This window comes from Aquarana catesbeiana, linkage group LG03 (genome assembly GCF_042186555.1).
Source record: "Aquarana catesbeiana isolate 2022-GZ linkage group LG03, ASM4218655v1, whole genome shotgun sequence".
NCBI lineage: Eukaryota > Metazoa > Chordata > Amphibia > Anura > Ranidae > Aquarana > Aquarana catesbeiana.
This window is the reverse complement of record NC_133326.1, coordinates 269,601,504-269,622,625: the sequence shown is the minus strand read 5'-3', so window position 1 is coordinate 269,622,625 and position 21,122 is coordinate 269,601,504. Positions and strand designations below refer to the sequence as shown.

Genomic DNA, 21,122 nt, shown 5'->3' with positions numbered 1-21,122 from the left:
CACTTACCTGTTCTGGTGTAAAACAAGCAGCTCACCAGCAACACACGTAAAATCACATCCATTTTCCACCTCATAGTCACTCCATGCTTCTGTCTAACAAGCTAGATAAGTGAAGCTAGCACTAGGAAGGAAATGAGCCTTCACGCAGGGAAAAAAGTCAGTGACGAGAACTTCCTTCTATTCAATTGTTTTGGGGACTCTGCTAAAGATGGCAGTCTTCAGCATTGATTTAATATCTGTACGTATGTTAGTGTCTGGACCTTCCACAGAGGTCTCACAACAGAGCAGCCCAGACTGCTAAACAAGCACATTACTATGACCCACCAACCTTGTCCTTCCATACTGCACATGTACACACAGGGCTGAAAGTGCCGGAGTTTAGCTAAAAGGGAAATTGTTAACTGCCATTAGATTTTTGCTGATCACTTTACTGTACAGCTGCATCTGATGCTTAGTGGTAAATGTATGAGTGCACTTAACATGTGTTTTCTGGCTGAAAGCAGTTGTAAATCCGGATGCAATGAAACATTCATTCACACAAAAATAAAAGTTGCTGCTACTGATTTGTAAAATAAGAAAAGTGTATTAGCGGCAGCATTCAGTGCAGTTCCAGCCGTCCGTTTTTAAAAGGAATGAAAATGAACATTTGATTTGATAGGCTGCTGTGGTGGACTGGACCCGTTTTCTGTAACCAATACTTTTTTTTTTTTCAGATTTGGAACACTTCCAATTCCAGAAGTCACTGTTCGTCCATGAATTTTCTGCCTGGCTCCTTCAGCATTTGGCAAGCAAAGTCCACGGTTTGAATTTTGGCTGATTTAGTAGGAATCAGTGTACGAGTTGATAGCATAACTCAGTATTCTCTTAAGCCCCATACACACTATCAGATTTTCTGCTGATTTTTTTCCTTCAGATTTACCAAAACCATATAATATGAGGTCAAACCTTAGGAGTTTCAATTTGTATGCAATCAGGCAGACCCTTGCACTACATGGTTTTGGTAAATCTGAAGACAAAAATCAGCAGAAAATCTGATAGTGTGTATGGGGCTTAAGATTCTTTCAGGGTCAATTGGCTCACCTTTGAAATCAGTTGGGGATCAGTTTGGAATGTGTTTGAGATGTGCTTACCATGATTGTGTATATTGGGTACAAGCAAAGGAATCCGTGCCAAAAGTGACCTTAAAGTACACTTCCAGAATTTTGTTTCTGGCTTGGGGTTGCTTGAGGTAGAGTGAAGAAACACTTATGCCCTGTACACACGGTCGGATTTTCCGACGGAAAAAGTGCGATCGGATTGTGTTGTCGGAAATTCCGATCGTGTGTGGGCTCCATCGGACTTTTTCCGTCGGAACTTCCGACACACAAAGTTTGAGAGCAGGCTATAAAATTTTCCGACAACAAAATCCGATCGGTTAAATTCCGAATCATGTGTACACAAATCCGACGCACAAAGTGCCACGCATGCTCAGAATACATTAAGAGACAAAAGCTATTGGCTACTGCCCTGTTTATAGTTCCGACGTACGTGTTTTACGTCACCGCGTTCAGAACGATGGGATTTCCCGACAACTTTGTGCGACCGTGTGTGTGCAAGACAAGTTTGAGCCAACATCCGTCGGAAAAAATCCATGGATTTTGTTGTCGGAATGTCCGATCAATGTCCGACCGTGTGTACGGGGCATATAAGTTCTTTCAGATACAACAAGATGCAAAAGAAATAGCTGTAAAGTTGAGGGAAATCCCTGCTTAATCTGTTTACATCTATGCGATTTGTTGTGCTTTGGTGAAACAATGCACAACAAGAGGAATCCCATTATTCTCTACTATGGGGCTCATTCACACCTATGCAATGCACTTCTGTGCAAAGAACATGTAGGGGCTTGTTTTTGGTGTAACATAGCGAGGGAGATTTACTAAAACTGGAGAGTGCAAAATCTGGTGCAGCTGTGCATAGAAACCAATCAGCTTCTAGGTTTTATTGTCAAAGCTTAATTGAAAAAGCTGAAGTTAGAATCTGATTGGCTACCATGCACAGCTGCACCTGATTCCGAGTGTCCAGTTTTAGTAAATCTCCCTCAGTGTGATTTTTACCTCATAGATTTCAATGGACGAAAAAAGTATGAAAGTAAGAAAAATGCATAAAAATGCACTAAAAAACACATGAAACTGCAAGTGTGAACCAAGTCTTAAACATTTGTTACCAAAATTGGTAACTGGAATTGGAAAATTCCCCCTAAACTCATGTTTCACTGACAGCTGTAGCAATTTTGGATTTCCCATCACTCTCTGCGTTGGTGACAATGGTCATCACAATAAATACAGAAGATAAATGTATTCAGCAAGTAGCAATACAAACCTGACAGGGGTTCTTATCCTTCTCTATTCAATCAAAATATAATTTAAAAAATGTTTCTCTGTACGTATAGTTTAAAGTTTTAGCAACAATCTATATGCTATTTATCTGTTACATCTGATGTGTGTAGGACACAGAAAGTAACTAAATTGCTTCAAATAAAGCAAAGTGCACCTGGGCTTAAGTGGAATCCCATCCATTTTTCCATTTTTTGGATGAGTTAGGACTTCTGTCGGGATTTTATTGCTGTTAGCTTCTAAGACTAGGGGAATCACTTTCTACCCTAATGACTATTGTAACTGGCACAGAAAGTGAAAGGCAATCTGAGTTGAGGGGAAATCTCACAATGGGGACATCTGTTTCAGGTAAAGCTGTCAAAGTTGGAATTCTCCTCACTTGTCCCCTAAACAGGAAGTATAGAAAAATCTACCCAATGGAAACACAGACGGCAACAAAAATCTGAAAGAACTTATAGTCTTACTTTACTCTACCCCAAGCCAGAAATTTTTTTCTGCAAGTCTACTTTAAAGGCTAAGTTCACCTTTGTTCACATTTTTTTTTTTCTAAATTCCAGCTCCCCTGTGCACTAATATAGCATTCATGTACTTTTTTTGCAAAAATATCAAGGCTTTCCATTAAATCTACAGACACATACCTTACTGTCCTCCATCTATGATTCCAGACATATCTATTGCTTCTGTCTTACGTCCTTACAGACTGTAGGAAATGACACAGGAAGGAGTTGACCAGCTGACCTCATCAGCACACACCCTGCATCATCCACCCTTCCACTCCCAGGTGCACATTTTTTAAATGAAATGCAATCAATCAGTGATCGCCCTTCTCACTAAATACACAATCAGATTGCATAGTGTATGGCCATCTTTATACAAGTACATAGGAGGGAGTGGGCACACTCAGCTGTCAAGCCCCGTTCATAACTCTGCATAGCAGGAACTCGAATTCCCAGTAGTAATTAGTAATTTTAGGTGAATAAAGATGCCCATACACTATACAATCTGATTGTACAATCTCCTTTACATCTGCCATCAATTATGTAGTGCAAGGGCCTGTCTGATTGGATACAGAGTGATTGGCTAGATAGGTGTTTCCTCCTATTATATAAATTTGGTAAATCTAAAGGAGATTGTATAATCAGATTGTATAGTGTATGGCCACCTTTCTACGCCTAAAATTACTAGTTGTGTTTTCAGTGCCATTAATTGTTAACAGCACACCAAACACAGAAGCAAACACACATATTGCCATGTGAAAAAATCAGTGGCAAATGCTGCAAAACGTACAGTAAAAAACATGCGACCCACAAAACGCCAACATGTCCCATAAGCCACATATAGCACAGCCCATTAAAATCAGCAGTTTGCCCTATACGTGTCACAGGAAAAACAAGACACAAAATGTTCACTCCCACTATACTAGATGTGAATGGGGCCTGAACTTGAAATTGGTGTGATAACACAAGAACAATTAGGCTCCATTCACATCTTTGCGTTTCCTGGCATTTCAGAAAAGAACTGCACCAAAAATCGCAGTAAAAAATGTACCAAGTTCCGCTCCAAACAAAAGTTCTGAAGCTTCTTTTGGGCGATTACTGTGTGTAGGCAAGCCCATTCAGGTGGATGGGCTGCCCTATGCGTGATGAGTGAAAATGCTCCAAAAAAAATAAAAAAATAAAACACATGTGGGAATTCGAGTTCCCGCTATGCAGAGGTGTGAATGGGGCTTGACAGCTGAGTGTTTCTGCCCACTCCCTCCTATGTACTTGTATAAAGATGGCCATACACTATGCCATCTGATTGTATATTGTGTATTTAGTGAGAAGGGTGATCACTGATTGATTGCATTTCATTTAAAAAATGTGCACCTGGGAGTGGAAGGGTGGATGATGCAGGGTGTGTGCTGATGAGGTCAGCTGGTCAACTCCTTCCTGTGTCATGACCTACAGTCTGTAAGGAAGAAAGGCAGAAGTAATAGATAAGTTTGCAAACATGAATGGAGGACAGAAAGGTAAGTGTCTGTAAAATTTATGGAAAGCTTTGATATTTTTGCAAAAAAAGTACATGAATGAAAGTACATGAATGCTATATTGGTACATAGGGGAGCTAGAATTGGAAAAAAAAAAAAAAAAAGGTGAACCTATCCTTTAAACATTTGCTATTCAAAATAACCAGTGTTCAAAGGCGAATAGGCTGTTACTAAAGGTGAATAGGCTTTTGACTTTGCAAGAAAAGTTGCACTTTGCAAGGGAATTTGTCTCAGAACTTAAAGTATTACTTTGCAAAGAATACCCAATCACATGCAAGGAAAATAAAACACAGCATTTTTACTTGCACATGATTGGATGATTGAAGTCAGCAGAGCTTCACCCTATTACTAAGCTCCTGGGGAAACTTCCCTTGCAAAGTAAACAGTTCATTTCCCCTTAGTAAATCAACCCCAATTCCTCAAATGATATTAGTAGGCAGACAGACTGGTTTTCATTTATAATGCAGGCTAGGATATGGACGTTCAGGAAATTTAACTACATTGTAATACATAAAAAAAAAATGCTTCTCTGTTTTCGATTCCATGATATATACAAGTAACACATGTCAAACAGTGCCCTTTTTTATATTCTCTCTTTCTTCAACACACTGAAAAAAGGTAAAGATTTTTGGAATATAAATAAAAACACTCCAGGTTTAATGTCACATGGTCAAACATGAAACTATCCATACAAGTTGGCATCAGTTAAATACATCCTGCTCAATATTGCATTTCAGAAATAATATACATTGATGTAACGGTCCATAAATGCACAGCTAATGCAACATTTGTGATATATCATTAATATTTATAGAATCATCCATGTTTAATATGTAATATGCAACATCAAGAAATAGAAAACACATGCAATCATTCAAGAAGTAAACAAACTGTACTCACTTTAATAAAATGTACTAATATATGAAAAGTAAAGTCCAAATATAGGACATAAATATCTGATAAATTGCAGGAAATACAAACATGTGGGATCCAGAGGGGATCTATTTTGAAGTACACAGTGAGCTTCCTGTTAGCTATATCAGGCAGACTCTCCTCAGTTCAACTATTCATAGGATTTTTACTCTCTGAGTAGTGTAATATTAGATACTTGTTGCTAAGTACCTAATTTGCTATACATATCTTTCGATGTGTTGTAAACCTGGAATTAAGACTTCAGGGGGCTGAGTCCTTCAATAAATTATAACATACAGCTACTGACTCTCAGCCAGAGGACAAATTCAACTGTTTGCTTCCTGATGTCTGCAAAAGGACATTGAGGTTTATTTACTAAAGCTGCAGAGTGCAAACTCAGGCTCACTTCTGCATAGAAATCAATCAGCTTGCAGGTTTTATTGCCAAAGCTTAATTGAACAAGCTGAGGTTAGAAGCTGATTGGCTCCCATGCGGTGCTGCACCAGATTCTGAGTGCCCCAGTTTTAGTAAATCTACCCCATTATGTATGTGTTTATCTGTTCAGTCGTTTTTTGACTCTTGGCGATTCTCTAAACCAGCTCTCTAGACAGCTCTCTAGAAATCATAAAGCGTGTCATAGACACTCTTTAGAATTTCGTCACTCCTGCGCACGACAAGTGTCAATGCGGGAAAAAGATTCATGCACCTGTCGGGAACAAGAGTATGAATCTCTCACGTGAAGGAGCGGCACTGTGGTCAGAGAGTCCATACTGTGAACACACCATCCTCAGTGCCCCTTGCTAGCTAGAACACTCCAATGACACATCTCCAGCCCGATTCATTTGCTGGTTGGGTGATTCCCTGGTTGACAGCTGAAAGTAAATAAGCGGAGATGCTGGTGGCATTATTGTTCAAATATGGTCATTGTCTTTTTTAGGTAACACAATAATCCAGCGCCATCACCCTTTTGTCTACTTTCAGCTGCTGGCTAGGGAATCTCACCAGCCACTGGTAGCACCAAGAAGCCCTGTGTGGGAAGCTATCATACTCATGAGCTCTGGTGTCTCTCTGTATACCAACTCTGGGATGGTCTTAATAACCACTAGTTTGCTTATCTGCAAACTGGTGGTAGTTCTTTAAGAATCTGTTGCAGTCAAAGTGATTCTGTAAAAAGAACTACTTAAATCTGGTGCACAAGTTGGAAAGCTTTGCAAAACTATCCCAAGGCTTTGCTAAGTTTTTTGCAGGCCATTTTAAAAGGGCCATGCTGTCAAAATATATTGTAACTCCCCCTTCCCTCTATGCCTGTTACTCTTGAAAGCTTTTTCATAGAACTTTCTTAGCAATTTTTTTAAGAGGTAGTTGGCCAGGTCTTTCCTCAACCCTCCCCAAATACTTGGCTTGGGCCTGGCATGCAGCATGCGATAACACATATGCACAACCATGTACTAGGGCCAATTTAGACAGGTGTCTAAAGAGAGTAATGTATCATTATGTCTTTGGAGTGTGGGTGGAAACCAGAGTATCTGGACCATACCCATAAAAATACAAGGAGAACAATAAAAGCCCAAGCAGATAGTGTCCTGGTCAAGATTCAAACCATTGACCCTAGTGCTGCAAGGCATAAGTGCCCAACCCTAAGCCACCGTGGTCAAAGGACGTTAAGACAATGCTATTGGTCAGTAGACAATAGTTTTATTTCTTGCAGTATTCATATATGCTATAAAGATTTCAGGTAAAATTACTCACATGATTTACAAATACACTGTATTTAAAACCGGAGAGGAGGCGCAGCAAATAGTACAACTCACAGTATACAGCAAATGCATGTCCACTGATTAAAGTACATTGTGCTCTGCTTAAATATCCAGTTGGAAATTCACAACTGCTAATAGAACAAGACCACATCTCCATATAAAATAGTCACTGTTTCTGAACAGTTTAGAAAAAAAAACATAACAAAGAGCAAGAATTGCTTAATTAAAAATAAACTAAACATTTTACTGATAACACTAGCAGCAATAACGTTATGTGGGCAATAAACAAATTCACCACATAATAAGTAATAGCACTTAACAGATTGACAACTGACAGTCCAGTTACAAGACACACAGTTTGCAAATGTTTATTTGTTATACACGGAATAATTGTTAGATACCCACTTTGTCTGAAGTACATACATTCTTGGTGGCATATAATCTTATCTTATCAGAAGTATATCCACCTTTCAGTTACATATGTAAAATCCATTTATATCTTCTACACTGTCCATCGTTTCTTGCGGAAACTGGCAGTACAGCTACATTCAAACGACACATTATTGTCCATCTAGTTCCTGTCAAACTTTCCATCAAGTCCATCAAGTCTTCATCTCTCCTGTCCACAAATCGTTTCATTGGAGCCTACTGCACTCCTTCAAGAAACTGCTGGTCGGTAATTCAATTCATTACCTTAAAGGATCAATGTTAAACCATCTTCCAGTCCAAACATTCACTGGACCTGTTCTGCAGAAAGTCGAGTCTCATATAGGCTCAGAGCATGGTGCACAAACTGATACTGTTCACTTGTTTGGACCATTCCTCCTCTGTTTAAAGAAAATACATAGATTATTTAAAGTTAATGAGAAGACATTCATTAGATCTCAACACAAAAAATGTCTCACCCAAAAACGACATAATTACATGTATTGTATTTTTCAAAATGTTCATATCACCATAATATAAGCAAATACGAGTAATTCCTTTTAACCAAAAACATATTTAAGTGTCATTAAACCCAGAGTATGAAAAACTCTCATGACATGCTTTATAACAGAGTGTGCATACTCACAAAGTCACAAAAGTATTTTTTTTTTGTGTAGAGTGAAATATACCTGGTTGATCCTGCCTTCAGTTGTCCCTCCCATTTTCTCTGTGTCCTCACTGCAACCTGAGATTGTGTAAACCAGCTGCTGTCCTCTACTGAGCATGCTTATATTTCAGTCCCATTCTAAGCTCTTCATTTCCTGCGTTTTCTTATCTGTACAGCCCACATAAGTATAGAGTTACACAAGTAGGCTTATACATAGCTCCCAACTGTCCCTGATTTCGAGGGACTGTCCCTGATTTGGAACAAATTCCGTCTGTCCCTCTTTCCTCCTCATTTGTAACTCATTTCAGTCTGATTTTGATCTGTATAGTTTTATATAAAATGGTAATTTAAATGTTTTACTCTTCTAAACCTTTTATCCAATCTTTAAATTTCTGCATTTGTACATTTCAAAAGTCAGTAAAAAGGAATAGTAGTGGTAAAAGTGGTAATGTTTTGCATTAGTAGTGGTAAAACCCACAAGAGGCACTTGTGGGTTTAACTAATATTTTTTTTTGTATAATTTCTTTAAAGTGGGAGTAAACCTTCAATATATGAATTTTACCTATAGGTAAGCCTATAATAAGGCTTACCTGTAGGTACTGTAAACGGTGCACATTTAGGAGATATTTACTGTACATGCAGCCGGTGACATCACTGGCGCGTACGCTCTGAAGGAACGGCCTCCCGGGCCGTTCCTTCAGAGTTCTGTGCCGTAAACTGTGGCTCCCATGCGCACGCGCAGGAGTGACATTATTGTGGCACTGGCCACTCACACACCCAAAGTCCACAAACCTGGAAGGAAGACGGGTGAGGATGGAAGCCCTGTCAGCAGTGACAACGTGCCACTGGAAAGGTTTTGTTCTAAGGTAAGTTTTATTAATTTTGGCACTGCCTATACCATATTAATACACAACAAATACACATTTGATGTTCAACCACTAGCTGACCAGCCACCGTCTTTATACGGTGGCAGGTTGGCTCTCCTGCGCAAACTCGTTGTCTGCGGCACCGGCGACCAGCGATCGCCTAATACAGAGGCAGAATGGGGATCTGCCTTTTGTAAACAAGACGGATCCCCATTCTGACAGGAGAGAGGACAGAGGTCTACTGTTCACAGTGATCGGGGACAGTGATCTCTGTCATGTCCCTGCCAGCCCATCCCCCCTACAGTTAGAACACACCCAGGGAGCACAGTTAACCCCTTGATCGCCCCTACTGTTACCCCTTCCATGCCAGTGTCATTTTTACATTGATCAGTGCATTTTTATAGCACTGATGAATGTAATAATATCACCGGTCCCCAAAAAGTGTCATTTGGGGTCAGATTTGTCCGCAGCTCTGCTAAAAATCTCAGATCGCCGCCATTAATAGTAAAAACAATAAAAAAGAAAAAGTCCCTAAATCTATCCCATAGTTTGTAAATGCGATAAGTTTTGCGCAAACCAATCAATATACGCCTTTTGCGTTTTTTTTTTACCAAAAGTATGTAGAAGAATATATATCGGCCTAAACTGATGAATAAATTTGTTTTCTTATTTTTTTTTGGTTATGTATTTTTTTTTTTTCAAAATTGTCACTCTTTGTTTGTTCATAGCGCAAAAAATGAAAACCGCAGAGGTGATCAAATACCAACAAAAGAAAGCTCTATTTGTGGGAAAAAAAAGGACATCAATTTTGTTTGGGTACAGCATCGCACGATCGCGCAATTGTCAGTCAAATTGACGCAGTGCCATATCGCAAAAAATGGCCTGGTCATTAAGGGGGCAAATTCTTCTGGGGCTGACGTGGTTAATAACGATTTATTGGGAGCTGTAGCACAGTTTTTGATATTAATAATTTAGTTTGAATTACTCTTCTGAAACTGATTTTTTTTTTTAGTCATGTGACTGGCACAGCACCAATCAAGGCTGGCCAGTCACAGACTCATACTGATGCACACATCCGCAAAGTGATAGAAGCTTCTCTCAAAGATCTTTCCCTGTAGATGACCACACAACAGCGTTGCAGTAATAAGATATTTAGAGGATTAGAAAAAAAAACTACAGTTGCATGATATAAATGATTTATGTGAATGAATTATGGCAATTAACACTTCTCTGTTTAGCATCAATTTAATGTTTAAATAAAGAACTTAACTGTACTCTGCATGTATGAAAACCAGTCATATAGCGAGGCCCCAAAGCTGTTTTAAAACACAACCTTCCTTAAAGATTTTGATTTTTCTGTCTGATGTTTGCACCTCTCCCAGCTCATGCTTGGCATATTTGCTTGTTCTTATTGTGAATATTTATATTGCTCAACCCTGGATCATGTTTTATTTCATTTTTGCATACATGTTGCATACACATTTTAGACCTGAAGATTACTTAAACCTCCCAAAACATTAGATATTTTCTAGAAGCAGAGAACATTTGGAATAGAATATGATAGTTACAACGTTTTATGTTGCACGTTTATTGCTATCACAAGGGGGCTGACAAACCTTCTATGAAATAACATATGTGGAGTGACAGGTTCTCTTTATGGAGGCATCAGGGGTCTATTAGAGCTTTAAATCCTCCTCTGCATGTCAGTCAAGAAGATCAAATACAAACAGTGCTCAATCTTCTTGTTTTTTCCAGCCAGAGGCTCCGGGTTCTGTAAGCTTTCATTCACTATAGAGCAGATCAGGGAATGGGTGCTCCTACATCTGCTCCCACTCTCTGTTTCTTTGGGTTTTGAGGAGTGGGGGAGCCTAGGAACCAGTGGGGGGTCACACATACTGAAAGCTTGTTTTAGCTCTTTGATTACCATGGTATGTGGAATTCATCATTAATCAATTCATCAATGAAGGGCTTGCTTCGAGAGACTTCCAGGGAGTAAGGAAAAATCTGCAACAGGAACTTGAGCTAACACAGAACTTGCTGACAGTAGGAGACAGCAATGTGAGCAGAGGGATGTCTCATCACTCTGCCGCTGCTCCTTCACTACCTATTTACAGGTTGGGGTCTTGGAGGTGACATAACTGTATTGTTTGACTGCAGTAGAGCTAATGTGGGCAGAAGAAAAAAATGTACAGATTGCCATACTAACACATCCGATGTTAGCGTGGCAATCTCCCCACTGAGCTATTGTGTTTTGACAGGGGAACCGCCCCTCGCCAGAACACACTGATCAACACTCGCAGCCATTAGCTGCAAGCGCTGATCGGATTCTGGTTTCTTCAGCATGCTCGTTTGTAACAGACAAGCAGCTGTACACAAGGGCCCAAAGTCAGCCAGTCCCTGCCGAATCAATCGTTATTGGCCGATTTTCGGACTGTGTGTACCCAGTTTAATGTGATGTAAATGTTTGTTCTTTTTTTTCTTTTAATAATAAACATGTTTTACTTACCTGCTCTGTGCAGTGGTTTTGCACAGAGCAGCCCAGATCCTCTAAAGTAGCAGAATATCAGTACATGACAGTTGGACAATGAACTCTGGTATGCGAGATTTTTATTCCATCTTTCTGGCCAGAAAAGAATGGAAGCTCCTGACCCGACTCGTGTCTACACGTCAAGAGTCCCAGATACAGTGAATACAGTGTAGATATAATTTTTAGCATATTACGTCACAAGCAAACAGGCGGTACACTTCTTTATACCAGACATTCTAACCTTTTAAAAATCATCATATGCATCCTAAAATCAGACAAGTTCTGCAAAAATATATATTTTTAGCTTTTTTTACTAAACTTTCGTTTCTCTGCAGTATGCTCTTGCAGGTTCCTTCATCTGTCTTAAATGATGTCAGCAAGTAAGCTTTTTGCACAGAAAGAGGAATGTAGCAAATTGATGGGGAAGTCACAAGTAGCTTCAACATAAAATACAAGAAATATGATTCTTAGCTGAAATTCTAAATCAGTCTTACTACACACATAACTATGGCCATGTAAACTGACCCCCGTTCCTACTTCACCTCCTCTTCTTGGGTCCTCCACCGACGCTCCTGGCCCCTCCGGCCACTGAGTGTCCCCATAGGAAGCTACTTTCTATGGGATACTTGTGCGGCTCCATCTCAAGCATTTATTCAGACACACAGCCCGGCTCGGCCCCGCTCCCCACTCTCTGCTGACATGTTTTGATTTACAGCAGCAGGAGCCAATGGCTCCCGCAGCTCTCAGCCAAGGGAGAAGAGCTGCTGCAGACTTGCACAGAGCTGGATCCAGAACGGGTTCAGGTGAGTATTTAGGGTGGGGGAAGTGCTACTATTGAAAGTTTTTATTTACCCTAATGTCGGGAATGCATTAAGGTAAACAAGTTTTTGCCTTTACAACCATTTAAAGCTGGGCACCAGCCTGGATGTTGTGTCCAGCAACCTGTTGTGTATCTCAAGATTAGATGAACAAAATTACAAATATCTTTGTGGGTAAAAGAGCTCTTATTTATGTATTAAATAGTGTATGGAGGTCAGGTTACATATCCACAAACTATATGAAATAGATCCAAGCATCAATTGCAGTGATTAAGCAGCGCTGGTGTATAGTGTTGGGCTGATTTTCTGAGGTTCAATTCATCAATGTTCGCAGATTCTTGTTTGAAATTTGGTGGACCTAGTGGCCAAGCTTATTGAAGTCTATGATTATGATACATCTTGTTAACATTTTGTGATTTGTATGGCGCTAGTAGACATAAAGGCACGAGAAGCTGGGCACTGCCATGGACCACAGGTACCAATGCAAAAAAAGCTTCGAGAAGCTTCGTGGCCAAGATTGAAAGTACACAAATCCTTTAAATTACATGCTTGGGATGCCTTAAAGATGTACATGTTGTTATGAACCAGCAGCAGCGCATATTTGGCTTGTGTTTTTTTCTGTTCCGATTAGGTGGGCTTAGATACAGCAGCAACACCCCTCTAATTAAGTTCAGTTTGAAAAACGTTTTTCCCAGCTAGCTTTAGCAACATGTACTTTTTCATAAAATGATAATAGGCCTGCTATCACTGGCAGATAGAAGTTACTAGGTAGCTTGGTGTGGCAGCCTTTGTTTTCACTGATGAAAAACTGTCTTATTGCTGGCCAATTTCTTTCAAGCTCTCATTATAAACTAAAGGGCCAATGACGGTACAGCAGTGTAAAATTGGCCAACAGCTGAGGGAGTTTTGGCCAAAATGTAATAGAGCAAAAATGAGCAGGCAGGTGTTTTACTACTTTTTGTAGTAAACAAATTAAAGTTTTACTAACCCAGGACCCTGCATTAACTATATCTGGTCTCCAACAGTACACAGAATATGGAAATGCAATTATTTTAGTAAATATAAACTGCTAACTACCTTTTCTCATAAGTAGTATATAGCAGTCTTGTGACTTCTATCAGTGTCTGGCCAAGCACTGGTAAAGATTATAGGAGGGGTTTTCATTCTCCTCTGACTGGCCTATGAGGCTGCATGACCCCTGAATTTCTGACTGAACAGTGCTGATTGGCCCAGGGCTGATCACATGCACCCCCAAAAAAAACTCTCTGGCAATACACACCAAACTGAGCATGTGCAGAGTGTCTCCTAGGGCTTTGTACTATCAGCAGATGGATTGGGGACAGTAAAAGAAGGGGAGGATCAGAGAAGACAGGATCAAACAGCATTTTTACACAGTGCAGTGGACTAACCCCTTAGGTTGCACAATGAGTATAACAAGCATGCTTTACTGCATATACAGACTGATTTTACTGTTGCGGGTTTAGTAACACTTTAAGAGACAGCAGATGACACAGCAGTGGAAAACTGACCAGAGGCAAGGCAACTTCAATGAGCAAGGCTAGGCCCAAATTTATGAGAGACAAAGAGTTTAGGCTGGGGTTTTACTACAAGAATTAAGATACTTCAGAGGACACAGCAGTGTAAAATTGGCCAGCAGCACAGTTTTAATCATGAATGAGAGCTCAAGATATACTAGAGACTAAAAAATATCTGGATAAGCTAGGATAAAGGCCACAGCAACACAAAATAAAAACTCATAATGCCTCCATAATAAATGAAAATCTAAAAACACCACCTCCAAAACCAAAATAATTTTTTTAGGGATGCCTTGCAGCAAAAAAAAAAAAAGAAAAAAAGTTTGCTTTAGATGGGTCAACAGGTAAAAGTGACCATTGACCAAATTCACCACAATCAGTAGATCGACTTCTGCAGGGACGTAGATAAGGGGGGGGGGGGGTTTGGGGGGTTGAAACCCCCCCAGAGCATCAGTGCAGAAGTAGTAATTATTATGTGTGCTGCCTTTATTATGTGTGCCGCCGCCGCACTCGGCACTGATTCACCCACGGTGATGTGTTCCCTGGTGTGCTGTTACACTTCCCGACCTTCAGGCGCGCTGACCCAGGCTGTCGGGCTTGGCTTATGCTGAGGGAGGCTCTGGCAGGAGGGAGGGGCGGGGACGGGAGCTCCAGTGTGCTGCTTTTAACTAGTGGCACCAGCCTCCGCACTTGCCACTGACTCACCCACACTGATGTGTACCTGGCATGCTGTTACACTGCCAGATTCCCGGGGGCACCCACCCAGGCTGTTGGGCTCGGCTGAGGGAGGCTTTGGCAGGAGGGAGGTGTGGGGCCATGAGCTCCACTGATGCTCGAACCCTGCCCCATGCATCCTGTATAGGCTCAGAGCAGAGAAACTGAGTGGGAGAACTGAGAGCCTCAGACCTCTGAGAGTGCCTCCCCTGGACCTCTGAGAGCCCCGCCCCCGGACCTTTGAAAGCCCCCAGACCTCGGAGAGTTGGAGGTGAACCCGGCTGGCCAGGTAGGTCTTTCTCTCCATAGAGACTGCCTATAGACTGGTGTGCTGAAACCCTGACAGTGTTGTTTACCAACTGTATAGCTGTGCATTGCTGAAAGGTAGAATTTTAGAAATGGCTCCTGTAGCACGTTGTGTCTGCTGTAATCTATCCGCAGTCTCTGGTTATCTCCTGTAATCCATCCGCAGTCTCTGGTTATCTCCTGTATTCCATCCGCAGTCTCTGGTTATCTCCTGTAGTCCATCCACAGTCTCTGTTTATCTCATGTAGGCCATCCGCAGTCTCTGGTTATCTATGCATTTGGCTTGTGGCTGCTGCGACTTCAATGGACAAGTTTAATGGTAATGCCTGTGAAACTTGACATGTCAGGTTGCGGCACCGTGAAGCTAAGCATCGATTTCACTGCAATATGTAGTCAACGATGCAGCTGCTATGTTCATTTAGAGATAGGTGGTCAAGGGGTAGTTCTGTTTAATCATCCTCTTTTTGCTGGCACCAAAACGTGGTGTGGTTTTGCTGTGATTGTTGATCGATTTATCGCACAACAAGCATCTAAAACCACACCGTGTTTTGGTACCACTAAAAATGACTGGAACACAAACACGTGCTGCATTTTGCCAGCATTGCAGTGTGATTTGGAATCGGGGTGCAGCAGCAGAATTGCACTGATATTCTGCCCACAATACCAAATCGCTACATGTGAACAGTCAGGGCCCAACACAACAGCAATTATGGAAGACTCAGCCTCAGCATATTTTATAGGTACAAGGAAGCCGTAGTTTTGTTTAACCACTGCCCCGAAGCTCCGTCCACTGACCGCTGTGTTCTGGTGGTGGGGGGGGGGGGGGGTCCCCCTGTCAGAACACAATAGCACAGTGGGAGAGATTGTTGTACTAACACCGCATGTGTTAGTATAGTGATCTGTCAGGTTTTTTTTTCATTCAGCCCAGCGGGCAGTGTGTACCAGGCCTTAGACTGAACAATAGCCAACCTCACTGGGCAATGTTCATAAAAACTAGAAGGAAAACTGAAATCAGGTTCAATTTTCAAGAGGATCTGAAAAAATAGAATTAGGAATGTGAATGCTTATTATGAGCAACGCATAGTTTTTCCTTTTTTCCCCGTCTTTATGAATTTGGCGCAATTTGCTTTATTTAAAAAGACTTTTACCTAATACCTGCTGCTGAACCCCCCCCCCAGAACAAAAAGTTATCTACGGCCCTGGACTTCTGTTCCACCACAGTGGCCAAACATGGATCAGAATTCATCTGGTCCCTGCTGAACCGACTGAACTTCAATCCATGTATGGCCTTAAGCTTAAGATGTACATTATTTATCAACTTGTTCAAAAACAGGAGATGCAGATCATGGATCTTGATAAGGATGGGCAGATCTAATGTTTGTTGTTCTCAATCAGCAACTGTGTGCTTCTACGCGGGTAGTGTTGGGTTTTAAAGGAAACCTATACCGTGGGAAATACAGAGACTTCAATTGTTGACTTCCTTCTGACAATGTTAGTCGCCTTGCTTGTTCTGGTTTCAGTTCTCTTCGAGTCACTTACCTAGGCAAAACGCCTAATCTTCATTTCTGGGAAAGTTCTTAAACCTCTGGATCAGCATGACAGCCAGAGCCAGGGATCTAATATTGTCAGAAGAAGAGGTCAGCAAAGAAAGCCTCCAAACTGCTTTACTACATTCTTCCTTCATATTAGACATTTCAGGAATCATTATACATGTATTAACATTTTAAATAATTAGCAATAATACAGCCCAATTTAGAATTAATTAGCAATGTTATCAGCACTAGTTGGTGGCACAAAAAACAAAAAATGCTCTCTTTTAACACTGTGCATGAAATTGTATGGACAAGTTTTTATACAAAACTGCTTGTGATACATAACTTACAATTACAATATCTGAAAACATTCTATGCCAGTAAATGGTTTAATTGCCTTCACAGACTGTTGGTAAGTCTGAGCACCTGTGATATGGTATGAGCTTTAGGGGACTGCTTAGGCCATTTCAGCCTTAGGCCTTTTCCAGATGGAGCTGAGTCCATTCTGATCAGCTTACAGATCCCCTGCTGATCGGAGCAGAGTGAGACAGATGTCACATCCGTGTCCACTCAATTTATGCAGAGCGGACACGAGCAGACTCCACTGAGCTCTATGGGCGGTACAGGTGTAAATAGACTTCGCTGTCCGTTTAAATCAGGCTTCTGCCGATCCAGTCTGTCAAAATAGAAAAAGACTGCCTTATTTTTTACCAGACCTAATTGGACCCAGAGGTAAGTGGGTGTAAACGGACATAAATCCGTCTGTCCGTAGATCTGCACATGGACCTTTCCGATCAGGTCCGCCTGAAAAAACATGTGAAAGGGGCTCTACAGCAATACAAAATACTATCTATTTATCTATCTATCTATCTATCTATCTATCTATCTATCTATCTATCTATCTATCTATCTATCTATCTATCTATCCAGGGCCGTCTTTACCGCGGGGCAAAAGGGGCATCTGCCCAGGGCCCTGTCATTGTTGGGGGCCCTGCGCTGCCCGTCCCTTAAACCCTGCACTGCCCGCCGGAGTCCGGCCACATCCGGTGCTGGTCGCATGCTGGCTGCTCGCTACTGTCACTTGGAAATACACAAGCACGGCTTGTGTTTTTCCAAGTGACAGCGCTCCTCTTCCGGCGGCTGTTCTCATCCCTCGGGTACACGCACGATCTATGAGAGCAGAGGAGGAAGGAGGCGGGGACTCTGCACAGTGGAAGCTGCTTCTGGGACTGGGAGGCTCCACGGACATCGGAGGACAACATGCTGTGAGTACACAGAGTTTTCCTCTGTACTGGAATGGGGGGGGGGCCTTTGTGGGAGCACAGCCTTGTACTTAGAGGGAGTGGAGCTCTGTATTGGAATCTGGGTGGGAGAGTTACTCTGCACTCTGCACCCACCTCACTCTGCACCCACCTCACTCTGCACTCTGCACCCACCTCACTCTACACCCACCTTACTCTGCACTCTGCACCCACCTCACTCTGCACTCTGCACCCACCTCACTCTGCACCCACCTTACTCTGAACTCTGCACCCACCTCACTCTGCACCCACCTTACTCTGCACTCTGCACCCACCTCACTCTGCACCCACCTTACTCTGCACTCTGCACCCACCTCACTCTGCACCCACCTTACTCTGCACTCTGCACCCACCTCACTCTGCACTCTGCACCCACCTTACTCTGCACTCTGCACCCACCTCACTCTGCACCCACCTTACTCTGAACTCTGCACCCACCTCACTCTGCACCCACCTTACTCTGAACTCTGCACCCACCTCACTCTGCACCCACCTTACTCTGCACTCTGCACCCACCTCACTCTGCACCCACCTTACTCTGCACTCTGCACCCACCTCACTCTGCACCCACCTTACTCTGCACTCTGCACCCACCTCACTCTGCACCCACCTTACTCTGCACTCTGCACTCACCTTACTCTGCACTCTGCACCCACCTTACTCTGAACTCTGCACCCACCTCACTCTGCACCCACCTTACTCTGCACTCTGCACCCACCTCACTCTGCACCCACCTTACTCTGCACTCTGCACCCACCTCACTCTGCACCCACCTTACTCTGCACTCTGCACCCACCTTACTCTGAACTCTGCACCCACCTCACTCTGCACCCACCTTACTCTGCACTCTGCACCCACCTCACTCTGCACCCACCTTACTCTGCACTCTGCACCCACCTCACTCTGCACCCACCTTACTCTGCACTCTGCACCCACCTCACTCTGCACTCTGCACCCACCTTACTCTGCACTCTGCACCCACCTCACTCTGCACCCACCTTACTCTGAACTCTGCACCCACCTCACTCTGCACCCACCTTACTCTGCACTCTGCACCCACCTCACTCTGCACCCACCTTACTCTGCACTCTGCACCCACCTCACTCTGCACTCTGCACCCACCTTACTCTGCACTCTGCACCCACCTCACTCTGCACCCACCTTACTCTGCACTCTGCACCCACCTCACTCTGCACCCACCTTACTCTGAACTCTGCACCCACCTCACTCTGCACCCACCTTACTCTGCACTCTGCACCCACCTCACTCTGCACCCACCTTACTCTGCACTCTGCACCCACCTCACTCTGCACCCACCTTACTCTGCACTCTGCACCCACCTCACTCTGCACCCACCTTACTCTGCACTCTGCACCCACCTCACTCTGCACCCACCTCACTCTGCACTCTGCACCCACCTTACTCTGCACTCTGCACCCACCTTACTCTGCACCCACCTTACTCTGCACTCTGCACCCACCTCACTCTGCACCCACCTCACTCTGCACTCTGCACCCACCTCACTCTGCACCCACCTTACTCTGCACTCTGCACCCACCTCACTCTGCACCCACCTCACTCTGCACCCACCTCACTCTGCACTCTGCACCCACCTCACTCTGCACCCACCTCACTCTGCACTCTGCACCCACCTCACTCTGCACCCACCTCACTCTGCACTCTGCACCCACCTCACTCTGCACCCACCTCACTCTGCACTCTGCACCCACCTCACTCTGCACTCTGCACCCACCTCACTCTGCACTCTGCACCCACCTTACTCTGCACCCACCTCACTCTGCACTCTGCACCCACCTCACTCTGCACCCACCTCACTCTGCACCCACCTCACTCTGCACTCTACACCCACCTCACTCTGCACCCACCTCACTCTGCACCCACCTCACTCTGCACTCTGCACCCACCTCACTCTGCACCCACCTCACTCTGCACCCACCTTACTCTGCACCCACCTCACTCTGCACCCACCTCACTCTGTACTCTGCACCCACCTCACTCTGCACTCTGCACCCACCTCACTCTGCACCCACCTCACTCTGCACTCTGCACCCACCTCACTCTGCACCCACTTCACTCTGCACTCTGCACCCACCTCACTCTGCACCCACCTCACTCTGCACACACCTCACCCCTGCACTCTGCACCTACCTCACCCCTGCACCCACCTTACTCCTGCACTCTGCATCCACCTCACCCCTGCACTCTGTAGACACCTCACTCTGCACCCACCTCACCCCTGCACTCTGCACCCACCTCAGTCCTGCACTTTGCACCCACCTCACCCCTACACTCTGCACCCACCTCACCCCTGTACTCTGCACCCACCTCAGCCCTGCACTCACCTCACTCTGCACCCACCTCAGCCTTGCACTCTGCACCCACCTCAGCCTTGCACTCTGCACCCACCTCATCCCTGCACTCTGCACCCACCTCAGTCCTGCACTCACCTCACCCCTGCACCCACCTCATCCCTGCAATCTGCACCCACCTCACCCCTGCAGTCTGCACTCACCTCAGTCCTGCACTCTGCACCCACCTCAGTCCTGCACTCACCTCACCCCTGCACTCTGCACTCACCTCACCCCTGCACTCTGCACCCACCTCACCCCTGCACTCTGCACCCACCTCACCCCTGCACTCTGCACAAAGCGCACCCCCAACCCTGCACTCTGTACATAGTGCACCCCTCAATGCTAGTGCAGTTTGGCCACACCCGCAATTTGCACTGAGAGGTTATGATGTGTAGTAACCTCTAGCAACTAATCAGTGAGCAATAATGATTTTCAGTAACCTCTAGAATCCAATTAGTGAGCAGTAATGATGTTCTGTAACCTCTAGCAACTAATCTGTGAGCTGTATTGATGTGTTGTAATCTCTGGCAGCCAATCACAATCGTTGCCTAATCTGCTGCAGTAAACTCATTTTGAATCTAGCTGGGGGGGCCCCAATAAAATCTTTGCCCAGGGCCCAATCAATATTAAAGACGGCCCTGCATCTATCTATCTATCTATCTATCTATCTATCTATCTATCTATCTATCTATCTATCGATAGAAAGAGACTATGGGGTTGATTTACTAAAGGAAAATAGAGATGTGCATGTCCATTTGCTCTTACCATGTGATCAGCTGTGTCCAATGACAGCTGATCACGATGTAAACACAAGCCGGTAATCGGCATTCTTTTCCTCATGCTGACAGCATAAGGAGAGGACAGGGGAGCCGATAACCAGTTTGTATTAAAGGAACATCTACACTGATAAAGAGGGCACTGATTATCAGTGTCCTGATTATCAGTGCAGTCCCAAGAGTGCTCACCACTGCTGCCCATCAGTGCCCAC

General features: G+C 43.7%; 2 protein-coding genes across 3 annotated transcripts in view; both read right to left on the bottom strand.

The window, feature by feature from the left end:
* The window catches only part of PTPRB (protein tyrosine phosphatase receptor type B), a 202,146-nt gene extending 201,790 nt beyond the window's left edge, over positions 1-356 (bottom strand). The window contains exon 1 of the mRNA XM_073620045.1: positions 8-356. Coding sequence (XP_073476146.1) covers positions 8-74 — 67 coding nt within the window. The 5' untranslated portion in view covers positions 75-356. The remainder of the gene's footprint in view (positions 1-7) is intronic.
* Positions 357-5,026: 4,670 nt separating this feature from the next.
* PTPRR (protein tyrosine phosphatase receptor type R) overlaps positions 5,027-21,122 on the bottom strand; it is a 283,853-nt gene continuing 267,757 nt past the window's right edge. For both annotated transcript variants that reach the window (XM_073620043.1, XM_073620044.1), the window contains one exon: positions 5,027-7,897. In XM_073620043.1, coding sequence (XP_073476144.1) covers positions 7,804-7,897 — 94 coding nt within the window. In that variant the 3' untranslated portion in view covers positions 5,027-7,803. The remainder of the gene's footprint in view (positions 7,898-21,122) is intronic.